Source organism: Microtus oregoni, unplaced genomic scaffold (assembly GCF_018167655.1).
Source record: "Microtus oregoni isolate MIOR12 unplaced genomic scaffold, Mior012 000156F_ref0000345, whole genome shotgun sequence".
NCBI classification, from domain to species: Eukaryota; Metazoa; Chordata; class Mammalia; order Rodentia; family Cricetidae; genus Microtus; species Microtus oregoni.
In genome coordinates, this window is record NW_024544811.1 from 584,083 (window position 1) to 607,521 (window position 23,439).

General features: G+C 44.2%; 1 protein-coding gene across 5 annotated transcripts in view; it reads left to right on the forward strand.

Annotated features, from left to right (window-relative positions):
* Positions 1-7,790: 7,790 nt before the first annotated feature.
* The window catches only part of Hs6st2 (heparan sulfate 6-O-sulfotransferase 2), a 275,700-nt gene continuing 260,051 nt past the window's right edge, over positions 7,791-23,439 (forward strand). For 2 of the 5 annotated variants that reach the window (XM_041647079.1, XM_041647080.1), the window contains exons 1-2: positions 7,791-8,251; positions 9,056-9,574. In XM_041647079.1, the coding sequence (XP_041503013.1) occupies positions 7,821-8,251; positions 9,056-9,574 (950 nt within the window). In that variant the 5' untranslated portion in view covers positions 7,791-7,820. Of the gene's footprint in view, positions 8,252-8,308; positions 8,339-8,462; positions 8,590-8,891; positions 8,937-9,055; positions 9,575-23,439 lie in introns of those variants that run through there. The other 3 variants (XM_041647082.1, XM_041647083.1, XM_041647081.1) reach the window with 3 other exon arrangements.

The following is a 23,439-nucleotide window of genomic DNA, read 5'->3' on the forward strand; positions in this document are numbered from 1 at the left end:
GCACTTCAAGGAAGTTTTAAAAAACAAAGAATCCAAGGTCTACACATCCAGAAGGTTATTACTGAGTACAACAGACAATGCTTGCTTATGGCACCTCTCAGAATAAGTGCTAATAATACGCATGTTCAAGGCTATGTATGTATTGCTATATATGCATGTATGTATGCATGTATGTATGGTGTTGTTCCTTCGAACAGTGTCTCAATTTCTGTTTCTTCCTGTGAAAATTCAGGCTCTGGAATCTCCATTTTTTTCAGTGCCCTTTTAAAGGAAATACAACGCAGTGAGCAGTGGACTGGGCTTTTACTAGAGTACTGCATACTTCCTTCTCCATTACCTTTAGTTCACGTTCCTGCAAATGCAAAGCCTGTGCCCTTGTGCAAGCGTGTGCACCCCTTGCCGCAATCCCTCTATGCAGCTCTTCCACCTAAGATGTGGATTAGCTACGTCCCGGGATTGTGCATATGGAAAATATTGTCTCATAAACTCCAGCTCATGCCCAGACACCCTGGATTGGGGTGAGGATCATAATAAGGGCAATAGTTACTACAGTTTGTACAACTAGACAGATCTGGATTCAAGAGCTAGTTAGTTCCAGCCTGGTTATATGTTCTCCTTTCCAATGAACCCATTAGATCACTGGGAATACTGAGACAGTACATGTTTAGCACTGTATCCAATATATAAGAGATGTTTAGCCAAGCAGCTGCTGGCATCATTTGTTAAGCCTTCTGGTGCTAACCAAAAGGATATGTCACCAGGGCATGCCCTCCCTGGTCACCACAGATCACTGGGCTTGGCATACTCGCCGACATACCCACTCCTTCCCTCTCCCACACCCAGATGGATTGCTACATCTTGAGCGCTCCCAGCCATATTTTGTCTCTTGTCGTTGAAGGTCTAGCTATTATCTTCTCCCTCAGCTAAATTTTCTATAAGATGATACCCATTAACGGAGCATTCTTCAGTGAGAAGATGAATCTCAAAGTGCCTTTTACCAAGCCCATTACCCCCACTGCTCTAATGTTCCAGTTCTCTGCAATTTAATGCTATTTAGTGAAATGTGGATTTTGAAAATATGGAAAAAAACAAGTAAGTCCCTTTCCAGGCTATTCAATAAAGTCCAGTCAGTTCAGGGCTTTAGTAGCCTCTGGCCTGGCTCTCTCTTATTAAAATTAATTTTCATTTATTCAGTGCATAGTTTCCCAACTTTCTTTTTTCCTGACTTATGCTCATAAGACATTCCCTCCCTAGCTCATTTGGGCATTAAAAGTTCCTTTTCCTGTGTGTAATTTGGACCTTGAGGCTTATGTCTTCCATTTTGTCCTGTGATACAATTTTGAACCTTTTATTTTATTATCAAAAGCAAGACCTCCTGATGTGACCAGTCAGTAATGGGTGCAGAGGGAATGCATCTCTCTTTTGTTGAGAACCCAGAATGGGAAGCAGATGGGAGACCCTGGGCAGGGCAAGGCCACTTGCTTTTATTATGACTCCCATGTCAGGCGGGTGTCTGTTCTCAACACCATTTTCCCCAAGTCTTTTGATTTTGATTTTACCATGTCTGTCAGTAGAGCTTCAAAATTCTATTTTCAGGTTTCTATTTTATTCATGTGACCCAAGAATGTTTTGACAGGGTTTCTCTGTGTAGCTCTGCCTGTCCTGGAACTTGCTCTGTAGACCAGGCTGGCCTCGAACTCTCAGAGATCCACCTACTTCTGTCTCCAGAGTGCTAGGATTAAAGGCATGTGTCACTGTGGCTGGCCTTAAAAAAATTGCTCCTCATTGAAATTCTTCTTTTGGGAATAATAGATGGTTATTTATTTAGGGGTACACTCACAAACCAATATCCTCTGCTGGAACGGACCTCATTAAAATTCTTGTTCCTCTTTAAAAATACTTATTGTTATTAATTCATTTATGAGTGGCCTGCTTGAATGCAAGTGTACCATGTGTGTACAGTGCCCATAGATGCCACTAAAGAATAGCAGATATCCTGGATTTGGAGTTACAGGCAGTTGTGATGTAAGTGCTGGGAACAGAAACTGCGACCTCTGCAAGAGCAATGGCTTTTAACCACTAATCCATCTTTCCAGCTCCTTGTTCTGCCTTTCAAAAAGAGTTTAAAATGTATTATTTTATGTGCATGTTTTGGTAGAATGTGTCTATGTACACCTTGTATATGCAGTGCCCTTGGAGGCCAGAAGAAGCAATTGGAAACCCTGGAACTAGAGTTACAGGCCAGTGTGAACTGCTATTGAATGCTGGGCACTGAACCCAGATCCTCTGCAAGAGCAGTAAGTGTTCTTAACCATGGAGCCATCTCTCCAGGCCCCCTCATTCGACCTTTTTGACTCAGCTTCCAGCTACAGCATTGGTTACCTTTGGTAGTGTCAGGAAAGGTAGATCCAGAAAGGGTTTGTCCTCCTATTAGTTAGCAAAGATTACATCACACACACACACACACACACACACACACACACACACACACACACACACACACACTTCCTCTTGAGAGAGACCTTTAGGGTCTAATGCCACCTTGTTATTTTATCAAGGGGAGCAACTGAATACCGGAGATATCAGATATCAAGTGTCTCATCCACAGGCACACCATGAGCTAATGCCTTCGTCGTGACCTCTAACATGATGGCCTATCTACCTTGCCACTGTGAGCTAACCAGCCTAGAGATTAGCTGATGGATGAGCTTGCTCAGTTCTCGTTCATGCAGACCGAATGCAAAACTGACCTTGTTTTTCAACCCTAACTGCTGTGGTTTGACCAGCTGCTCAAACGGAAAGCCCTCTGGCAAGATCAGCATGAGTAGAGCTGAAAACTGGTGTCAGGAGTTGGGAGGAGGCTGGCCTTGCCAGCACCCCCACCCTCTTCACTTGCTTGTAACTTTGGTCTGTTCCACCTAGCTCCACAAGTCCCTCCCCTACTGGCTTTGAGAGTATTCCACCAGAACGAGCGTTCAGTATGTTTAAGCACCTTATTTTTTCATGAATTTATGCCCTACTCCTTCATGTGGCTGAATGGATCCAAGGGACATCAGCAGAGTGAGGGATAGAGACCTGTGGGAGGAAGGTGAGACAATACTAAAGATAAATAGTATGAGGACAAAGCCACTTTAGCTCATAGGTCCATCTCTGTAACCCATCATCAGAATCTTGTTATTAGAAAAAAGATAACAGATCAAAGATATTCAGAGTCAAAACTGGTAGAGAAAAGTCTGCTTTTCCGGGAACCCAATGTATTCTCAGTAGATTAGTTAATCGGAACTCAGTGAGGTAGCTCTGAACCACATTTTTATAGATGAGAAAACCGAGGCTCTGAGAACACAGGAGCTCCAATTGAGCTCCAGAGCAATGTTCTCTCTGGAGCTTTGCTCTAGCCTCTTTAAGAAGGCTCGCTTGAGGTTGGATCCATTCTTACTGTGTCCATGAAACAGCTCACTATTTTATGTGCAGAAACCGGGATGCAGAGAGAGTGAGCTGACTGCCTAGGAGCTGAGGCTATGGTTGCTGAGGCTTGGCATGCTACACTTCTAAAAGCCCAGCATGAACTGACTGCCATTCCTTCTCAGCGAGAAGGAGAAACTGTCCTGTTCCTGAAATGCTTCCACAATCATCAGTCTGCATGGTCCCACTGATGAGGTTTCTGGGAACCCCATCCGGGGCTTATTTTACTTCCACAGCACACACCCCTAGTATGCACAGCACCCCAGCTTTATCCTCCCCATTTCTTGAGCTCCAGGTTTTGTTAGGCTAGAAATCAAAGCTCCGTGTTTTGTGAGGGAGAACAGAACTGTGGAGAGGGATATGTATAACACACCCAACCTGTTTATAATATTAAACCTTGAGCCCGAGCACAGCGTTTCATTAAGCACTGTGTTCATTCAGTTTGGAGAGAGACATAAACACAGAAATGAATGGCCTCTACCATTTGCATGCCTTCAATCTTTGTGACAAAAATTGCCTATTATTGACAGTCTGAGCATTTTCAAAAAAATTATAGACAGCTGGAAAAACAGGCTTGAAGTGAATACTCAGGATGAGGGCAAAGCATATTGTTCTATGCTTTATAGTAAATGCGCCACGCTCTTCCTAATATTGTTTCCACTATTTCTATTCTAATTTGAACAGGGTCCTGCTGTCGCTAGTGTATTACAGGCCCCGAACAAATGTAGCCGCTGAGATCCTGTGTTGTTAATGCCATAGAATACTATAGAATTTCATTTTGAGGACCAGAAATCCAACTTTCTCCCACTGTCGGTGGCATTTTGGCTTTCGAGGCAGACAAGTAACCTTGATCTTGGTATTATCAGATCAGGAAAGTGCTCTTTGAATCACATTAACCTTGCTTCCTTATACACAGAGGACAAAAGAAGCTGGCAAGGAAGTGGCTTCCTGGCCTCCTAGGCTTCTTAGCATCCCCGGTAAGGTGTGGTGGGAAAGTAGGGCAGGAAGAAAGACGCATCAAGATTAACATATGAAAGAAGCCAGAAGGACCCTAACCTCTTCCCACCAGGGCTGTCTGGAACCATGCAGAGCATCCCTGGGAAATGCAGTCTGCAAGTGTGAGAGAAAGCAGAGCAACCTGGAAAGGGAGTTTTGAGCCTGGGATTTGTCCCAGCTCTCCAGCCCACCCCCATTCTCAAGAGTGTCATTGTCTTTCTTAATGGACCGTCACTAGTTCTCTCACTATCCACGTGTCCCTGGTTCACGTCTTTGTTCTGTGACAAAAGAACCTGGCCATCTCAGTGGGTGCCCTCCGGATTCTGAGGCATGCTGATAACAAAGGCCCTCTTGCCAGGGCAGCTTGTTGTCCTCTCGGCTTCCAGCACCCAGACACAGGGCTCCTGGTGCTCAGCCTCCTATACAAGCCAGACTGAACTTTGTGCTCTCTGAGTCATCAACCTTTTGTTGAAAACCGTTTAAAGAGAGTTCAGTGAGAATACTGAAAACCTCCCCACATTGTGGAGTCAACCAGAGGCCCTGCTCCGACTGCAGTGGCCTCCTTACTTTCCAAGCTCTGAATCCTAAATGTTGATTCCTGCTGCAACTCAAGTTGCTCCTGGATGGATAACCAAAGACCTTGCAATTCAGCCTGTTCTTTTGCTCTTTTCCTCTCAACTCAATATCTCCCCAGAAGCCACACTCTTGTGGGTCTATCCTGCAGCAAGCGGGCAGCCTGCTGAGAACAGCTATGAATGTGGTCCAAGATAAAAATGCTTAAAACATCATGAGCTAGGTGTGGGGACCCAGGCCTTTAATTCCAGCACTCAAGAGACAGAGGCGAGGCTGGAGGATCTCTATGAGTTCAAAGTCAACCTTGTCTACATAGGAAGTTCTAAGCCAGCTGTTCAGGGTTACATAGTGAGAATGTATTTCAAAACAGCAAGCATATATTTTTTGCCGTTAAATATTTGTGTGTGTGTGTGTGTGTGTGTGTGTGTGTGTGTGAGAGAGAGAGAGAGAGAGAGAGAGAGAGAGAGAGAGAGAGAGAGAGAGAGAGAGCGATGCATGTGCCATTGTGTTCCTGTGGAGGTCAGATGACCACTTGCAATAGTTGGTCCTTTCATTTCAACCTGTGGGTCCCAGGGATTGAATTCAGATAGTCATGCTTGGCAGAAAGTGTTGTTACTTGCTGAGCCCCCTGGCTGGCCCACATGATTAATTTCTTTGTCTCACAAACATGAAGGGGAGGAGGGTCGAGGAAGGGCTTGTAAATGAACATGTCCTCCAGTGAGCTGCTGTATATATTCACATTGGTGTGCTAGCAAAGCCCTGTATCTCAGTATGTGCGTTTTACTTCCTCTGGCTCTATAGAGATAAGCCTGCCTAGTACTTCCTCTGGTATTCATATTGTGAGTGTGCTTGCCTGTTTGTGCATGTGTGTTTACACTTGTGCCCAGGTTTCTTTTTTACACTTTGAGAAAATCCTGATTTTCCCTGGGTCTGTTCGCCACCTCTCTCTATCCCCCACCCAAGGTAATTTCCTTTCCCACAGTCCAATCCCATTAATCCTTCTTGAATAAAAATTCCATAACTAGTAGCTGAGAAGTCAAATGTGTGGACCACTGGTTTTAGAAAGTATTTTCTTAGGGATCCACTGGATGCCATTATAATGGTGATGTAATGGCAGGGGGAGCCTTATATAACAAGGTGAGGATAGATAGCTACCTACTGAGTCAGCCAAAGAGGCCACTGTGTGGGTGGCCAGGAAAATGACAATCCTTGTAGCTTCAGGGCTTACATCCTTACCTGCCCCCCAGGGGGAAGTAGGTCTTACTCTACAGACATAGCAGAACCTGGGGAGCTTGGCAGGGAGGGGGCAGGGAGGGAGGAAGTGAGGTCTACTTTGTGTATTGCAGCCTCCAGATCCTTTGTATAACTTTGCTCCTGGAGTTCAGGGCCAGGGATGCAGGAATGCCACGAATGCAGGATTTCCAAGAGGTGTACTATTCTTGACACCTGCAGCAGCTAGACAAAGAATCCCTTAATGTCCCAGTAGATTCCCCGGGGACGTGGGTAAGTCCAGGCAGGACAGAACCTCTGCCTTAAAATGGTCTTCTATCCAGTTTACTTCAACTAGCCTCAGACTCATTTGGTACACTTCGACAAGAGCTGCAGGGAAACAGCACCTGGTGTTTGGAGTTGTCCAAAGGTTTCTACATTCTATTCTCGTGCTAGCCTACTCGGTTCGAGTGGAGACATTATGTGACAGAAAAGGAAACTGAGCCTCAGGAAGGGCAAGCTATTATGCCACCGTGTCTGTAATGAAATGAAGAACCACCAAGGACTCTTGGATCAGGGATCCGCATGCTGCTTCACCATATGGCAAAGGAGATAATGTTCTGGAGAGCAGCGTCGCTACACTAGCACTGAGCTAAGAGCATCCTCTCCCGGTGCCCCCACTGCCAATGGTACTCCTACTTTGAACCATTGCTGCTAACCCGCGCCACTTTTGCATCTGTTGGGCTAGGAGTGCATTTAGTATTGGAAACCCCAGTGTCTTTATTGCATTGCAATTTCCGCTATTAATTAGATTGGAAACGTCTGGGTCCCGAGTTGTCAGGGGCCTTGTTCTGATGGAAATTCAACCTTAAATTCTCACACCCCTGGTTTCCCAGCTGAGAAGAGTCTTTTGAACAACTGGGCTTGATAATAAACACATACGTATTTATTGAGAGACCTGCTCTAATTATGAAAAAATGGTTGGACAGTTCGTGGATTTCTGAAGATAAATCCCAGTGCTGTGCTGTGTGACCTTGGGTATATATCTAATTCTCTCTGGGCGTCAGTTTCCTCATATAGCACAGCATTTTGAGTAAGATGCTCTCACTCTGATTTGTATTTAGAGATCCATTCATTCAATAAACAGTAGTGGGTGAAATCTTTCTGCGGGCGGTTGGCTTGGTGCCGGGGATTCAGCGGCAGTGTGTGTGGGGGAGAGAGAAATAAGGGCGAGTGTGCTTTGAAAATGCTCAAAATCCCCCATGTAAGGTTTTTTTAGTCATGCTTTATTTCCATGCTGACTTACCTTTTCAGAAAATACCCCCTCTTCCGTTGCAGAATGGAAATTGGCAAAGAGAGAGGGAAAAGGTCCAATTTACGCCTTTGCTATTTTAAGGGAGATTGAAATTACGAGCCAAAGTGGAGTGATGCGCTCTCTGGAGTGACCTCCGTTCTCCAGCACAGGAGAAAACGCAGGTCTTTTGCTTGTGAAGTGGCTGGGGCTCTTGGGCGCGAGGCATTATTATATAAATTCAAGCTCGCTCCTGATCCTTAGTACCCTGAGTTGCCTGAAGGGGGGAATGGCACTGCCTGCTCTTGCAGCCCGGGCGCTCGGGCGACCGCCGCTGCAACTGGAGCAAGGAGCGCCCGCCCGCACCACCTGTCCCCGCCGGCATTCCAGAGTAGAGGCCGAATTGGCAGCAAGCCGGCCCGGGTCGGTCGCCGCCTCAGTCCGCGCCAGCCCTCCTAGGGGTGTGTCTCTGGGATTCAACTCCCCGCCGCTCCAGGACGAGCCCCCAAAGGCATTTTCTTTCTTGGCGGGAGCCTTGCGCGCCCGGTTCTTCGCGCTGCTGCCTCGAGGCCGCCGCAGGCGGATGCACAACCTCAGGCGACGCTGGGACCTGGGCTCCCTCTGCCGGGCCCTGCTCACTCGGGGCCTGGCAGCCGTGGGCCACTCGCTCAAGCACGTGCTCAGTGCGATCTTCTCCAAGATTTTCAGTCCCTTTTCCAGGTACGTTGTGGGCGAAATTGGGGTTCGCGCTCTGAGTCCAGGGTGAGCCGGGGCAGCGAGAAGAGGGAAGGCAGCTGGAGCTGGAGGGTAAGGCTCAAAGTTCCAGCGAGCCTGCGGTGACTGGGCTGGGGGACTCGGGACCGGCTGAGAGCGCAACTGACCGCGGTGCGGCTCCCTCCCTGCCGTTCAGCGGGAAAGGGCAGCGCAGCCTCCGCTTGCAAAGTCCTGCAGCCCGCGGGCTCCTTCCCTCTTTTCCAGGGGAACCCTGAAACCCCAGCCCACTCCCAGCGGCCACTCGGTGGGCAATGAGACAGGCGCCAAGGAAGCCCGCGTTTCGGGTCAGCAGCTCGCGCACGCGGAGGGGACTAGGGTCCGGAGCCCCGGAGAGTCCCATGGGCCAAGTGGGATGGGGATGGGAGCTGGAGAGAACTGAGCGGGAAGCACCGGGTGCCAGATAGGGGTGGGCGTGAGTTAAAGAGTGCAGAGACCGGGACAGGAGGGATTCTGCTGGGGAACGAGACACCGCGGAAGGGATCCGGGGTTCTTCCGCGGGGGAGGGGGCCAAGGGCCAGCGGGATGGAGTAGGGGTGAGGGGTGTGTGTGTGCGGCAGAAGCCACAGCGCTGAGCCTGCCGGGAAGGAAGGAAGCGGGGAAGGGCGCCGCTGCTGCCTTGGTGGAGTACTCGGTGCGGACGGGAGGGGAAAGGGGCGCAACGGTGGCGCCACGGGGAGGGGGCGGTGCGGGAGCGAGGCGGGAGCGGGGCCGAGCTGCGGGACTGACGTAATGAGCTTGGGTTTCCCCCAGCTTCGGGAATATGGATGAGAAATCCAACAAGCTGCTGCTGGCTTTGGTGATGCTGTTCCTATTTGCCGTGATCGTTCTCCAATACGTGTGCCCCGGCACAGAATGCCAGCTCCTCCGCCTGCAGGCGTTCAGCTCCCCGGTGCCCGATCCGTACCGCTCGGAGGATGAGAACTCCTCCAGGTTTGTACCCCGCTACAATTTCAGCCGCGGTGATCTCCTGCGCAAGGTAGACTTCGACATCAAGGGCGATGACCTGATCGTGTTCCTGCACATCCAGAAGACTGGGGGCACCACTTTTGGCCGTCACCTGGTACGCAACATCCAGCTGGAGCAGCCGTGTGAGTGCCGCGTGGGGCAGAAGAAATGCACTTGCCACCGGCCGGGTAAGAGGGAGACCTGGCTCTTCTCCAGGTTCTCCACCGGCTGGAGCTGCGGGCTGCATGCCGACTGGACCGAGCTGACCAGCTGCGTGCCCGCAGTGGTGGACGGCAAGCGAGATGCCAGGCTGAGACCTTCCAGGTGAGTCTTTGGCTACTCCTTAGTGGGTCAACCAGGGGCGGGAAAGGCTGTGCCCGCAGTTGCTGGGGACTCTGTGCACAGCCAGGGGCGGGAAAGGCTGTGCCTGCAGTTGCTGGGGACTCTGTGCACAGCCAGGGGCGGGAAAGGCTGTGCCCGCAGTTGCTGGGGACTCTGTGCACACCTTAGCGCCTGAGTGTTGAGTCCCTGATAGGTAGAACCCCTAGGTACCCTAGATCATATCTTCTTTGCTCTGTGGCACTGTCAGGAAGTCTTTGGGCTGCAGCCCCGGACAGCTGGTCTGCCCATCAGAAGGTTGGACTGTTTGGTGGTTGAGACCGGGTGTGGGGAAAGTGACCTGGCAGCCTGGAATGAGCATCCCCAACAGCAGCCAAAACTGGGCACCACACTCAGAGCACTAGAGAGCCCTAAAATTTGTGCTCTGCAAGCAGAGTCTCTGGCTTTAGCCTCTTTTGCCTCTTCCCTCCTCACCCGGTTCAAAGGCCCAGTGCCTTCTCTCTTTGGTGATTCGTCTCAGTTTCCTGCACCTACATTCTCTTTCCCCTTTGAGTTTCTGGCTTTCTCTAGTGGAAAATTCTCGGCCCATCTTGTCTGCTGTTGGTTCCTTCCTTCCTCTTCCTGATCTTTCTCTTTCTATGATCTATCTCCCTTTCCACTTTGCTTCTCTGTCTTTTTCACCTTCCTGTGGTCTTCATTCCTGGGTTCTATTCCCTCCCCACCCCAGGCCTCACTTTTCTCTGGAGAGTGGGTGTCATTCTGCCACTGTCTGATGACACTCAGTGAGACCTCCCAGCTCTCATCCTGTGCCTCTCACTGCTGCCTACACTCAAAGTGTCCACAGTCCTTTTCAGATATGACGGGGCACCCTGGCAGCCTGACGACTAGCTGACAAGTTGCTCTAAACCTTTAGGGACTTCAGGGGGCCTGGGAGCTTATTTCTGAGGCTCAGGAATTCCATAACCTAGGCACCCAATGGTCATCTCAGGTTCTGGGTGACTGGGAATGATCCAGGAAGAGCTGATTTATGAGTAGTTTGTAGCCAGCAGGGCATTTTCTTCTCTCTACCAATTCCTGGAGGTCATGGGATGCTGTGGAGTGGACAAAAGGAGCTGTTTTGGAGTGAAACCAGCACAGCCAGGGCTATTGTTTCACAGAGCTCTTGAAAAAAATTATCTAGGCTGGGGCAGAGAGTCTATGAATGAGTCAGTTGCAGGGAGAGGAACTGCGATCTTCCAGTGTGTAAGGACATGGTCATGTGTGTCTTGCTTTGCCCATTTTGGTGACATCATGGACCTTCAAGGGTGCTGCTGCTGCCTTTGCCCAACTGGACCCGTCTTGCCTTCCATATCCCATGGGGACACCCACTCAGTTTCTTAGCCATAGTGGTGTTTTGCAGGTGACTGTTAAGAATGAACCGCGGGTGTGGTTTCTTCTATCTAGCTTCGGCAAAGGGATCCTCTGGTTTCTGGTCGCAGACTCAGTTTACAGTGGCTTTTCTGAAAGTCCAGCGGTCTGGCTGAAACCTTTGAACTTTCAATTCTTGTCTATACTAACTCATTTCTTTTCCTGTCTCAAGAAAACCTTGGCCACAGGAAGGTTGCGCCTCAGTTCATGGCAAGAATTGTGTAAGTTATTGTCACAACAGCACTGTGGTCACCTTGGCAGTACTGTAAATGGTTTCTTATGCTAGCTAAGCTTGTAGATGTACTGAGGGATGGTGATCAAAGCAATCTCTGGGGCGAAAGTAGACTCCCACTCCTACAGCAGTGGTGAGGAAGGAAAAGAGAAGTCTTGACTGTCGTGGAAGCCATAGCTTTGTCTCTCACATGTAGGCGGCATGTTTCCAGTTCTTTGAACATGAAGGTTGTCATGTGATGTCTGAACATACACTATTAATGTGGTCTGAATTATCTATTAAGTAGTCCTTGTCCTTTGGCAGGACTTCCATAACCTAGGCACCCAATGGTCAGCTCAGGTTCTGGGTGACTGGGAATGATCCAGGAAGAGCTGATTTCAAATGTAATCTATAGGATAACCAGGACTCATTGTAGCCTTTTGGATTGTCCCCAAATGAAGCAAAAATTGTTTGTAATGCAATGTGATTTCCTTGGGCATTAAAAGGGTGATACCACAGTGCCATCTAGTCTAACCAAAGAAGAACCACGTTTAGAAAAGTCAGTTGATTATACAGTATTTATGAAAACGAAGTACAAATTCCTAGAAAAGTACAATACCACCTCAAGGGCACCTTTATTATTTCACTCCTTTCTGCTCATCTCCAGAATTATTCAGTGATAGCAAGAGGGATCCAGGATTTTCCAGAATATTGACAGGTCCCTGCTTGCAGGATGAGCTCTGACAATGTGTATGCATGCATGCATATACGATTTCTCATGGGAGATAAAAATTTAGTAGTCAATGCAACTATATGATTAGTGATTGCTGGGGTGAGATGCTAGTCTCAGGACTACAGAATACACCTTTGAAGTTTCCTGGTAGAGCAGCCTGTATAGTCAGAACATTCTATTTTGTAATGAGCTTTCATATTGTCTTGCTATTTTTCTGGGAAGAATGCGTGCTGTCTTTTGGAGGAAGGCAGGCAGGACAAGAATATTCCCTTTTATCAGAAGACATTGAGATCCAAAGAGGCTGAAGGGCTTCTCCAAGGTCATTGTGGTCTTTGGTGACACAGCAAAAATTGGTCTCCAGTTTTGTCTGACTCCATACAATTTTGATGAACAGTTTTACCAAAACACAATGAGGTATTTCCTACTAGTGATTATAAATACTAGCTGGGATTGCTTTCACTTCCATTATTACTGTTATCAGCCATTTTACACTTGTAGCTTAGGTGGAATGGTTGGGCCATAGTTGCCATCCTGACCTAAGAAGAATGGATTTCTGTACCAAGAAGGCTTTATTTTCAGCGAGAGTAGGTCTTGAGGCTAGATTGCTGGGAGGCTTCTTTTTATGTTGGAAACCTCTGTAAAGGTAAATAGAATGGAGCTAGATTGGAAGTATGGTTGGTGAGTGACAGAAGGAGCCACCTTCTGAGGATGAGCCTTTCACTTGCATTTGGATTACCAAGAAGGCCCATGGGACCGTAAAGCAAGCCCCTGAATCCTTCCATCCCTGCAACATCTGAAATGGTTTCATGCTTCTGCGACTGGTAAAGTGCTTGGCTTATATATAATAATATATTGTTGAATAGAAATGACTGATCATATTGTCTGGGGGGGGAGTGAAGGAGGGAAGACAGGGAGCTAGACACAGAGCCTGAGAAAAGCTCAAGTTGTTTATTAAACTAATATTTCCTAAAAAATAAATTAGACATTGTGCTTCATCCATCTGTTTGCCAGTATGTTGCCTGAGGTCAGAAAAGAGTTCTGCTGACTTTAGAATTTTGAAGACCATTTAAAAAATGTATCAAAACATTGTTGTACACCAGCTGTTCACATTCCCCAATTCTACAGGCTTTTTCCAGGCCCAAACTTCCGATGTTTCTAGCCAATTCTAGTGTGTCACTTGGTCTGTGGGAGGATTTTAAAACTGCCAAGAAAGTGCACAAACCCTGTTCTTCACTTGGTAGGATGCTGGCTGGTGCCCATGGGATGGGTGTGGACTCAAGGCCCTTGGCTGGAGCCAGTCTCAGAATTTGCATATCTGCTGCAGTCTAGATTTTAATATCCCTGCAGTTTGAGCAGCCACATGGAAGGATACCATTAAAATCCAGTAGCATATTGTTGATAGGAATGAACTAAAAGGTTTTCGTTTAGATGTAGAAAAGCTTTCTGTTTGGTGAAGTCAGCCATTCATTTACAAATATGATAAAAAAAAGCTTTCCATCTCTTTTAAAATGGTTTCTGAAAAAGCTAGAATAGAGTTCATGTGCCTGATCATCCCATGCATGTCCTTACTTGTAGTTCCTCTCTTTATTGCTTTTGCAGCAAGGCAAGAAACAGGCAGGTATGTGGTGCAAGATGAGGCAGGGAGTGAATGAATTGTTATAGCAAGCTGTGCCACCCATGTGGCCCACCTGTCTGTGATCCATTGGTCTCTCACCTTCATTTAATTGAAGATCTCTCTCTCTCTCTCTCTCTCTCTCTCTCTCTCTCTCTCTCTCTCCCTCCCTCCCTCCCTCCCTTCTTTTACCTCCCTCCTTCTTTTTTCTTTTTAAGATTTATATTTTATGTATACAGTACTCTGCCTTCATGAGTGTGTGTGCACCATGTGCATACCTTATGCTCTCAGGATCCAGAAGAGGATATTGGATTCCTGGGATGCTTGTGAACCATGTGGGTGCTGGAAATTGAACCTTGTCCTCCAGAAGAGCAGACAGTACTTTTAGCCATTGAGCCACTTCTCCAATCTCGATGCCTTTGCTTAGCTTATCTCTTGGTGAGTGCTTTTGTGTTGTTTATAGTCACTGATACCAAGTACCCAATAGAAGCGATTTAAAGGGAAGAAAGATTTCTTTGTGCCCCATTTCAGAGGTTCCATGTCCTCGGGTAGGATATCAAGGCAACAGGAACAGCTGGCAGAGGACTTTTTCTCACCTCATAGCAGACAGGAAGCAGAGAAGCAGGAAGGAGTAAGGTATCCCTAAGGATCTGTCCTCACTGACCCCTTCCATCTAGCTAGGGCCCTATCTCCTAACATTTCTCCCAGTTCCCAAAATAGTGCCACCAGCTGGGAACTAGGCATTCAAAATTTGATCCTGTGCAGGAAAAATTAATATTCAAATGATAATAAAGAGCAGGATGATGGGCAGTGGCGAAAGAGAACATGAATGAGAGAGGAACAACAGTGTGTGTAGAAGTCTAGCTGGATTTGTTAACGACTTTGTATGGATTGCCAACAGATTATTCCATCTTCAGCAAGACTCCCCAGTTCTCAGGTAGTCTAAACTGTTACTCAGAGTTAGCTTCTGTTGATAATCTAAGGTTACTGCCAAGATGTGGCAATTAAAATACTAAAGCTTGCTTTTTATGGGCATCAGTTGTCAACTGAGATAGCATGAAATTACATTAAAAGAATGCGCATCCTTTCCCAGTGTCGCTCATGAAATAAAATTCCAGGAAACTGTCCGTTATATTTCAGGGAAGACAATGCTCTTCTAGAGCTGACGGCAGCCGTGAACAATGTGGTACTGTAGATATTTTCAAAAGTAGACGTGTTTTGTTTGAAAACTATCTGAAAATCAGGAATGCCTTAAAATGTCAAGCATTTATCAGGGTATATTAAAAAGCAGAGACCCTTTCATCTGTTGTGTGCTAGTTCAGATCTAATCTCTAAACCAGACATAATAATCAGGGCCCTGTTCTAGTGCCAGCAGTTGAAGAGATTAGAGGTAAACCACTGTCGAGAAAGCCCAGGTCATCCTCTTCTGCCTAAAGGCCCTAAAGGTTGCCATGTGATATGTAGGAATGTGTAGTATAGACAAGATGGTGGGGGGAGGACTGCATGACCTGAGAAGGTTCTTTCCTCTTCCTGGCCTGCAATGTGTTCTCTGCAAAACGGGAGATTTAAACAAGATGTTTCCCAAAGCCTGTTCCTCTATAAAGTATGAAGGACAAGCTGAAAAGAAAGAGATCTGGGCTGGAGAAATGGCTCAGTGGTTAGGAGCATTGCCTGCTCTTCCAAAGGTCCTGAGTTCAATTCCCAGCAACCACATGGTGGCTCACAACCATCTGAACTGAGATCTGGTGCCCTCTTCTGGCCTGCAGGCAGACACACAGAATATTGTATACATAATAAATAAATAAATATTAGAAAAGAAAGAGATCTGTTTGAGAAGGTTTATGGGTCCTTGAGGCCCTGTGACTAATTATGGCATCGTCATGGCAAAATGGAGCCAGTGGGTATTATGAGCTTGACCTCGCTAGGAGCAAACCGAGAGAAGGTTCATACTTGGGGAAGTAATGGCTGTGGAGGTAGATGGGGGTGACACCCCACCATAAGGAATCTGGAAATGTGATGAAGAATATGAATCCATGTGAGTATGAGGTCTTAAACAGAAGAGTATCAAAGGAACAACAGTAAGTAAAGACATTTAAAGGTACCTCTCTGATTTCTACTCTCCAATTGAGAGTGCCATAGATTAAACCAGAGAGATTGAGTAGGGATGTAGTTTGGGCTGGGAGAATGCTAAGGCACAGTGGCTGGTGCATGTTGCCTAGAGTCCTAGTGGGCAGGGTTCGTAAGGATATGGGAACAGTGGCTCTGGCCCTGGTTAAAGCTTAGTGGTGTATGTGGGAATCTGTGAACCCAGTTCATCTGAATTCACAATTGGCATTATTATTTAAATGATAGCTACACTTCACGCTTGGCCCTCTTAGCCAGAGAAAAGAGGTTTGAATAAAGTAAAAGATAGACAGTTATGATTACATAAAAATGAGAATGTTATCTGTCAAAAGAAAGAACAAGCAAAAATGAAAAGGCATGTGTCAAACTCATGGAAATATGTGCAACAATTACAACAGACAAAAGGCTGAAATCTTTTCTGTACAAAGAAACGCTATGACTTGATTAGAGAAACAAAGGGCATGTCCAGTTTAGGACATGAGGCCCAGGACTAGTTTGTAGACATGGAAAAAAAAGACTCAGTCTCCCTGGTACTAAAGAAATGCAAATAGAAGCATTTAAACTTAGGGCAACTTTTTTTACTCTCTATTTAACCCTAATTCAAAAATATAAAAACTAATCTACATTACCACCAAACCAAAAATAAAATATTAGTAGCTAGTGCTGAGAAGGATGTATATCAAAATTATTATAAGTTATTGTTGGCTGTATACATTTGAATGTTCCTTATGGAAATAAATTAGATAATGTAAAGCTAGAACATCAAGCATATTTATTCCTCACTAGAGAGATATATTGCTCAGTAGCAGGGTGCTTGACTAGGATGTGTGAGGTCCAGGGTTCAATCCACAGTACCACAATATTTTTTTCTTTAACCCATAAGTTACTTCCTGGGGTTTCATTGAAACAAACCTCCACCTGCATTAAGTCCCTGCTATCACCACTAAAACTTTATGCTGTGGGCCTTTCGATGAACCAGGTAGACCGTCCTTGCCTCTGTAGAGTGGGAGAGAGTTACAAGCTAATGAATTAAAACTATTAGAGAAGCGATGGGGGAAATACTAGGTGTTGTGAGAACAATCTCAGTTGAAACAGTGGGAACAGGAAGTCCACATAGAAAAGAATGCTTCGGGGCTGTAGAGATGGCTCAGTGGTTAAGAGCATTGCTTCCTCTTCCAAAGGTCCTGAGTTCAATTCCCAGCAACCATGTGGTGGCTCACAACCATCTGTAATGAGGTCTGGTGCCCTCTTCTGGCCTGCTGACATACACACAGTCAGAATATTGAAGACATAATAAATAAATAAATAAATAAATAAATAAATAAATAAATAAAATGTTAAAAAAGAGAAAGGATAAGTAGTGTTGTTTTTTTTTTTTTTTAAAAAAAAGCAAGACAAGAATGCTTCGAGGGTATCAGGGAATTCACTTGGAGGATTACTAATGCAAAACCCATGTCAATGTCCTGTTATAAAATATGGGACATGTTAGTGACTCATTACTAAGCAAAAACCCCATAGAATTATGAAACCAGTATAACTAAAACTGTTTCTTTTCCTTTTTAAAGCAGAGGAGGAATAAGAAATTAATAGAAAAATCTATCTTTGCTAAATGTAAGCAATAAAGAATATAGACATGAAGAAGACACACTTGGATCTTAAGAGATGGGGAAGTGATTTGTTTTTCTTATTCTGATATTCTGAGAATTTTGAATTTTATTTGCAAGCATATCAATTTGATAATACAAGTAGACATAGTTGGACTGGCAGCACACACCTTTAAACCAAGTGCTCCAGAGGCAAAGGCAGGCAAATCTCTGTGAGTTCAAGGCCAGACTAACCTAAGTATTGATTTCTGGGTTAGCCCAGACCCTGCCTCAAAATAAATAAATAAATAAATAAATAGATAGATAGATAGATAGATAGATGAATAAATAAATGAGTAAACAATACCAAGTTTTTTAGACAAAGTTTTTTTGTGTCTGTGAAAAATTTACTTGTGTCTAACTTTTGCTCCCTAAAGACTGTCTGTGGTTGTTTCATTAGCCTTTCGATGTCCTGATAGCCCTTAATGAGGAGAGTAGCTTCAGTCCAGTCAACCCTCCCACTCAAAGCCAGCGCTGCTAAGTCACATTAGTCCAGCACTGGAAGCTGATTTTTCGCCTAATTGGCTAATCTATTTCTGACATTCCATGGAACTCTACACCAGCATAGCATAGAAATGTCTAGGTGATTGGCTATTGTTTCTTCTTCACTGTAGGACTCAGGGCAACAGGAAGCTAATACTTTTCCTCGGTTGGAATTAGAAGGCTTGGTTTTGCTTGACCATGGCTCTTCAAGATTAGTGAGAACGTTGGCCTTCATGGTACTTACTCTAAGTGAGCTGATGGCACAGGTAGAAGAGCAAAGCCTTGAGATTGGTTAAGGGTTATGATTCTCAGCATCTGTGAGGACTGCTATCCGTTAGTGCATGTGTCGCTTTCATTCAGGAAAGAAGGGTCTACAGCTGGACAGCCTTCTTAGAGCAGTTTCACTGTCTAAGAACTTTCCCTTTGATTAGACATTCGTGAAGGCCACTAGAACACTTTATTTCCCAGCTATTCTGGATGTCTGTGGGGCAGCTCCGTATACATCTATCAAGGTGCACACTCTTATTGTTGAACCTCCATTGAAACTACGCTCAGTGTGGAAGTTATTTTGACAGCATAAACAATGTCATTCATGGTCAAAAAGCTAATATTGACATTCCATAACAAAAAACGAGGTATTTAGTGATTGAGTTTAGAAAGAAAGGCATGAATGGGAATTTCCCTCTTTCCATTAAAGGATAATGAATAATCCACTTAATGGTACATGTCATGTAAAACAATGCCATTGTAAGCTTAGGGAAATATTTGTCTGAATTTCAGTAAAATATTTATTGGCAAGAGAGCTTTTCTCGCTCCACTAGGTCTTGGGCTGTGCGGATTATTCAGTTGGTCTTATTGCATCCATTTGTTATTTCTGCCATTTTGCCTTCTAGAACAGTGTTGAAGACTCTGACACATTTCAGAGCATTGCACTAAATAAATCTGTCTTGCACATTCTACTGTGCTTTTTCTGGAATATTATAAATATTCAAATATAGGAATACATGCAGATTCAAAATAAAATTCAATACATGCAAATTCTGCATAAATTTCTTACTTATAAGTTAGCAATAATTTTGAACTTGTTATCCTATGATATAAATATATCAAATATGAGCTCATGGGAATTACCAATAAATATATTTTTCTGATTAAACTATGGGCTTTTTTTTCACTGACAATTTAAGCTTCAATTTTGAGTTATAAGAGAATAATTTGCACTTCATTTACTCTAAATTGTCAAGAATTGCGCTCTTCCACAGTGTAAATGTCTGCAACGAAGATTTCTTATTCAGTTTGATTGGTTTTTAAATTTTACTAGCAGAGATGCCCTAGTGAGCCTGAGAGAACTGGGCTGCTGCTTGTGATGGATTTAGTCCTGGTGAATTACATCCATGTACTTGTCTGTGGAACCGCAGAGCAAGTGAACTGTGCGGTGTATTGATTTATATCAGATGGATTAGCCCTGTGTGCATAATCCCTTGCATTAATTGACTTTTCCCTATTGTTATTGAAATTTTTAGGGTCACAGACTGGGTTCTGTTAACTCCAGCAAACCAGGCTCATCCTCAGTATGCCAATTAAAAAGACAATCACGAAAACCAGAAGGAGATTTATTCAGTATGGTCAGATTGTGAAGAGGAACAAATAAAAGGGGTCAGGTGATCCCCGCAGCCCATATTCAGTGTGCTGACACTTTTAGGTTTAAATAGAGGGCAGGAGGTATGCATAATGGAGCAGTCCTAGTCAAGACATTGTCACTGGTCGGGTCTGTTATGCAAGGGTGTCAGAACTGTATGAAATCTCTTCATGCGAGGCAAGTTCCTCCTCTGGCTTGATCATTTCCCCTTTTAACCATAAACTTCCTGGGGGGAACTTTAACTCTTTGCGGTCTATTGGTTCGATACTATGATTCCGAAGGGAGAGGAACAAGGGTCTTAGAAGGTTTTTCTCTCCTTCAAGGACAGTGCCAGCATTAACTGTACTAGTAAAGAGTACAAATGGTTGGTAGACTCAGCTCCAATTCTCATTGAGATTCTTGGGCTTTTGTTAACTGCTCACAGGAGTGAACAAAGGAAGGGGATTTTTAGAAAGTCACTTGGGCATCCAGGTGTGACTGTACATGGCTGAGGAGACTGAGGCAGGAAGATTTCTGTGACTTTGAGCAGAGCATAGGTTACAAGTGAGATTGAGACCAGCCAAGGTACTACATAGCAAGATCATTTGTCAAAAAAAAAAAAAAAAAAATAACGTGGATGATCAAATTACAGCTAGGCAACTGAGAGGTAGTGTAAAAGGGCCTTTTTAAGATGGTAGCCAACTCACCCATTAAAAACACAGGTTATTACAAGGGATAAAGGCACAAAATCCAGCTGCACTTGAAGGATTGTAATAGATATATTATGTAGACACTAAGGAGAAGGAAACTGATGTAGGTGCACAGATATCAAATAAAATAGACTTTAAAGCAGAACCACTCGTGGGTATAAAAAGAAATCAGCAAAGTGCAAATTCAATTTTCAGATAATCATGTCCTTATATACACGGAAAACTTACTGGTGATAAGGAGAAATTATGAAATCTACTGATTTCTTCCAAAAGTCGATAGACAAGCAAAAATTATAGAAATGCAGAAGATTTGAACCACACAATAAACAAGCTAATATAAAATATATGAATATGCCAGTGCACACACGCCATATATATAGCTAATAAACATATTCCCATCAAACAGAATAATTTTTTCTTACAGACTTCTAGAATGATTTGAAAATATTCTGTGTAATAAACCCTAAAGTAAGTATTGACAAACTTGGGTAAGGAAATAACATTTAAAAAAAATTATTTCTGGGCTGGAGAGATGGCTCAAAGGTTAAGAGCACTGGCTGCTCTTCCAGAGGTCCTGAGTTCAATTCCCAGCAACCACATGGTGGCTCACCCCCATCTATGAGACCTGGTGCCCTCTTTTGGTGCACAGGCATACATGCAGACAGAACATTGTATACATAATAAATAAACAATTTAAAAAAATTATTTCTCATTCATTGTATGTATGTGGGTCTATGTACACATGAGTGAAAGTGCCCAAGGAGGCCAATGGCATCAGATGCCCTGGAACTTGGCAGTCAGATCCCCAGGCAGTTGCATAATGTGGAGATGTCTGATGTAGATGCTGGAACTTGAACTCAGGTCCTCTACAAGAGCAATACATGGTCTTCTTTTTTTATTTTTATTTATTTATTTTTGAACAGGTCATGTAGTCATGGCAGTTCTGGCCTCAAACTCACAGCGATCTTTCTGTTTCTGCCTTCTGGGACTAAGGGTGTGTACCACCATGCCTGACTGCAGTGCGTGTTATTAACCTGTGAGCCATCTCCTCAGCTCCTAAGAAATACTCTTAAGGACCTTTTGCAGTATTATTTAATAATTGGTTGTTGTTACTAGTCCAGCAGGCACAGGGCACTGGATTATACTTGAGTGAATTGGAAAGGATCAGTAGTAGATGGGTATTATCAATCTTTCACAGATTATGGCAAGTTTCTTAATTTACATGCAAAAGTGAAGAACTCCAAGTCAGTCCAAGTAAAGAGCTGTATAGTACTTGCTAAGTCTAGGTGTCTTGGCTTGATTGGTTGTGAGGATCTACCACCATTTTGGAGTATATGCTTAGCCAAGCCCTGAGCATTTTTTCACTTAACTTACAGGACAACCCTTTGAGATAGATATTTTGAAATCTACTTTTAGACAAAGAAACAGAGAATTGCAATCTATTATCTTCTATCTATCTATCTATCTATCTATCTATCTATCTATCTATCTATCTATCTATCTATCTATCTAATCTATCAATTTATATCTCTATTATCTTTCTCTCTCTGTCTCTCCTGCCTAAATCTAAGCAGCCAGTCAGTATTGGAATAGTATGTAAAAATATTCACAACACCTGGTCCGCCTTCTGTGTTTATAAGCAGAATGGAGACTTGATGTGACTATTAAGGATATTAGGACCCCATAGGTTAACTGCTTTTGAGAATACATCTTTTTAAAAGTTTAAGAAAGGGGACCAAGAAGATGGCTCTGTTGGAAGCATGAGGGTGAGTTTGATCCCCAGCACCCGGATGTGGCCCCACATGCCTGTAATTCCAGTGCCGAAGACAGATGGGAGGATCCCAAGGTTTACTGGCTGAACTGGTCAGCTCTAGTTTTAGTGAGAGACCAGGTCTCAACACATAAGATGATTAAGGAAGACATTGATTTTGGGCCTCCATATGCATGCTCATACATGTGTATACTACCCTACATATGCATACACAGAAACACACCCCCACACCCTCACACATAATGCTCTTTTAAAATGTTGCTCTTTGAAGTAAACTCTACTATTTATTTTTCCCTCTCTTAAACTCAGACAACTAATTTATTTTTTCTTGAGTTTTATTGAGCTCTACATTTTTCTCTGCTCCCCTCCTGCCTCTCCCTTCCCCTTCAACCCTCCCCCAAGGTCCCCATGCTCCCAATTTACTCAGGAGATCTTGTCTTTTTCTACTTTGCATATAGATTAGATCTATGTATGTCTCTCTTAATGTCCTCATTGTTGTCTAGGTTTAAAAATCAGTTGTTAGTGAGTACATGTGATAATTGTCTTTCTGGGTCTGGGTTACCTCACTCAAAATGATGTTTTCTAGCTCCATCCATTTGACTGCAAAATTCAAGATGTCGTTATTTTTTTCTGCTGTGTAGATGTGTAAATGTACCACATTTTCCTTGTCCATTCTTCAGTCGAGGGACATTTAGGTTGTTTCCAGGTTCTGACTTTGACAAAGAATGCTGCTATGAACATAGTTGAGCACATGTCTTTGTGGCGTGATTGAGCATCCTTTGGATATATACCCAAAAGTGGTATTACTGGGTCTTGAGGAAGGTCGTTTCCTAATTTTCTGAGAAATCGTCATACTGATATTCAAAGGGGCTGTACCAGTTTGCATTCCCACCAGCAATGTAGGAGTGTTCCCTTTACCCCACAATCTTTCTAGCATAAGTTGTCATCAGTGTTTTGATCTTGTCCATTCTTAGAGGTGAAGATGGAATATCAGAGTTGTTTTGATTTGCATTTCTCCGATGGCTAAGGATGTTGAAAATTTCCTTCAGTGTCTTTCAGCCATTTTAGATTCTTCTGTTGAGAGTTCTCTGTTTAGGTTTGTACTCCATTTTTTATTGAATTATTTGTTCTTTTGATGACCAATTTCTTGAGTTCTTTGTATACTTTGGAGATCAGTCCTCTGTCTGATGCAGGGTTAGTGAAGATCTTTTCCCATTCTGTAGGCTGTTGTTTTTTCTTGTTGACTATGTCCTTTGCTTTACAGAAGCTTTTCAGTTTCAGGAGGTTCAATTCATTAATTGTTTCTCTCCACGTTTGATGCTTTCAAGACCCATTTTTACAGAGGGTTAAAGGTTTTAAGACGTGTTGGTCATGCGAGTTTTCTTTTGTTACTTTAACAAGTAATTAAGGAAGACAACTTAAGAAAGGCTCATAGTTTGAGAGACCTCGTCTCAAGGTAAGATAACTCTACTTTATTTTAGGCCACAATGAAGCAAAGGAACAAAATTATATACCTTATGGCATCTGGGCTGCCAAGA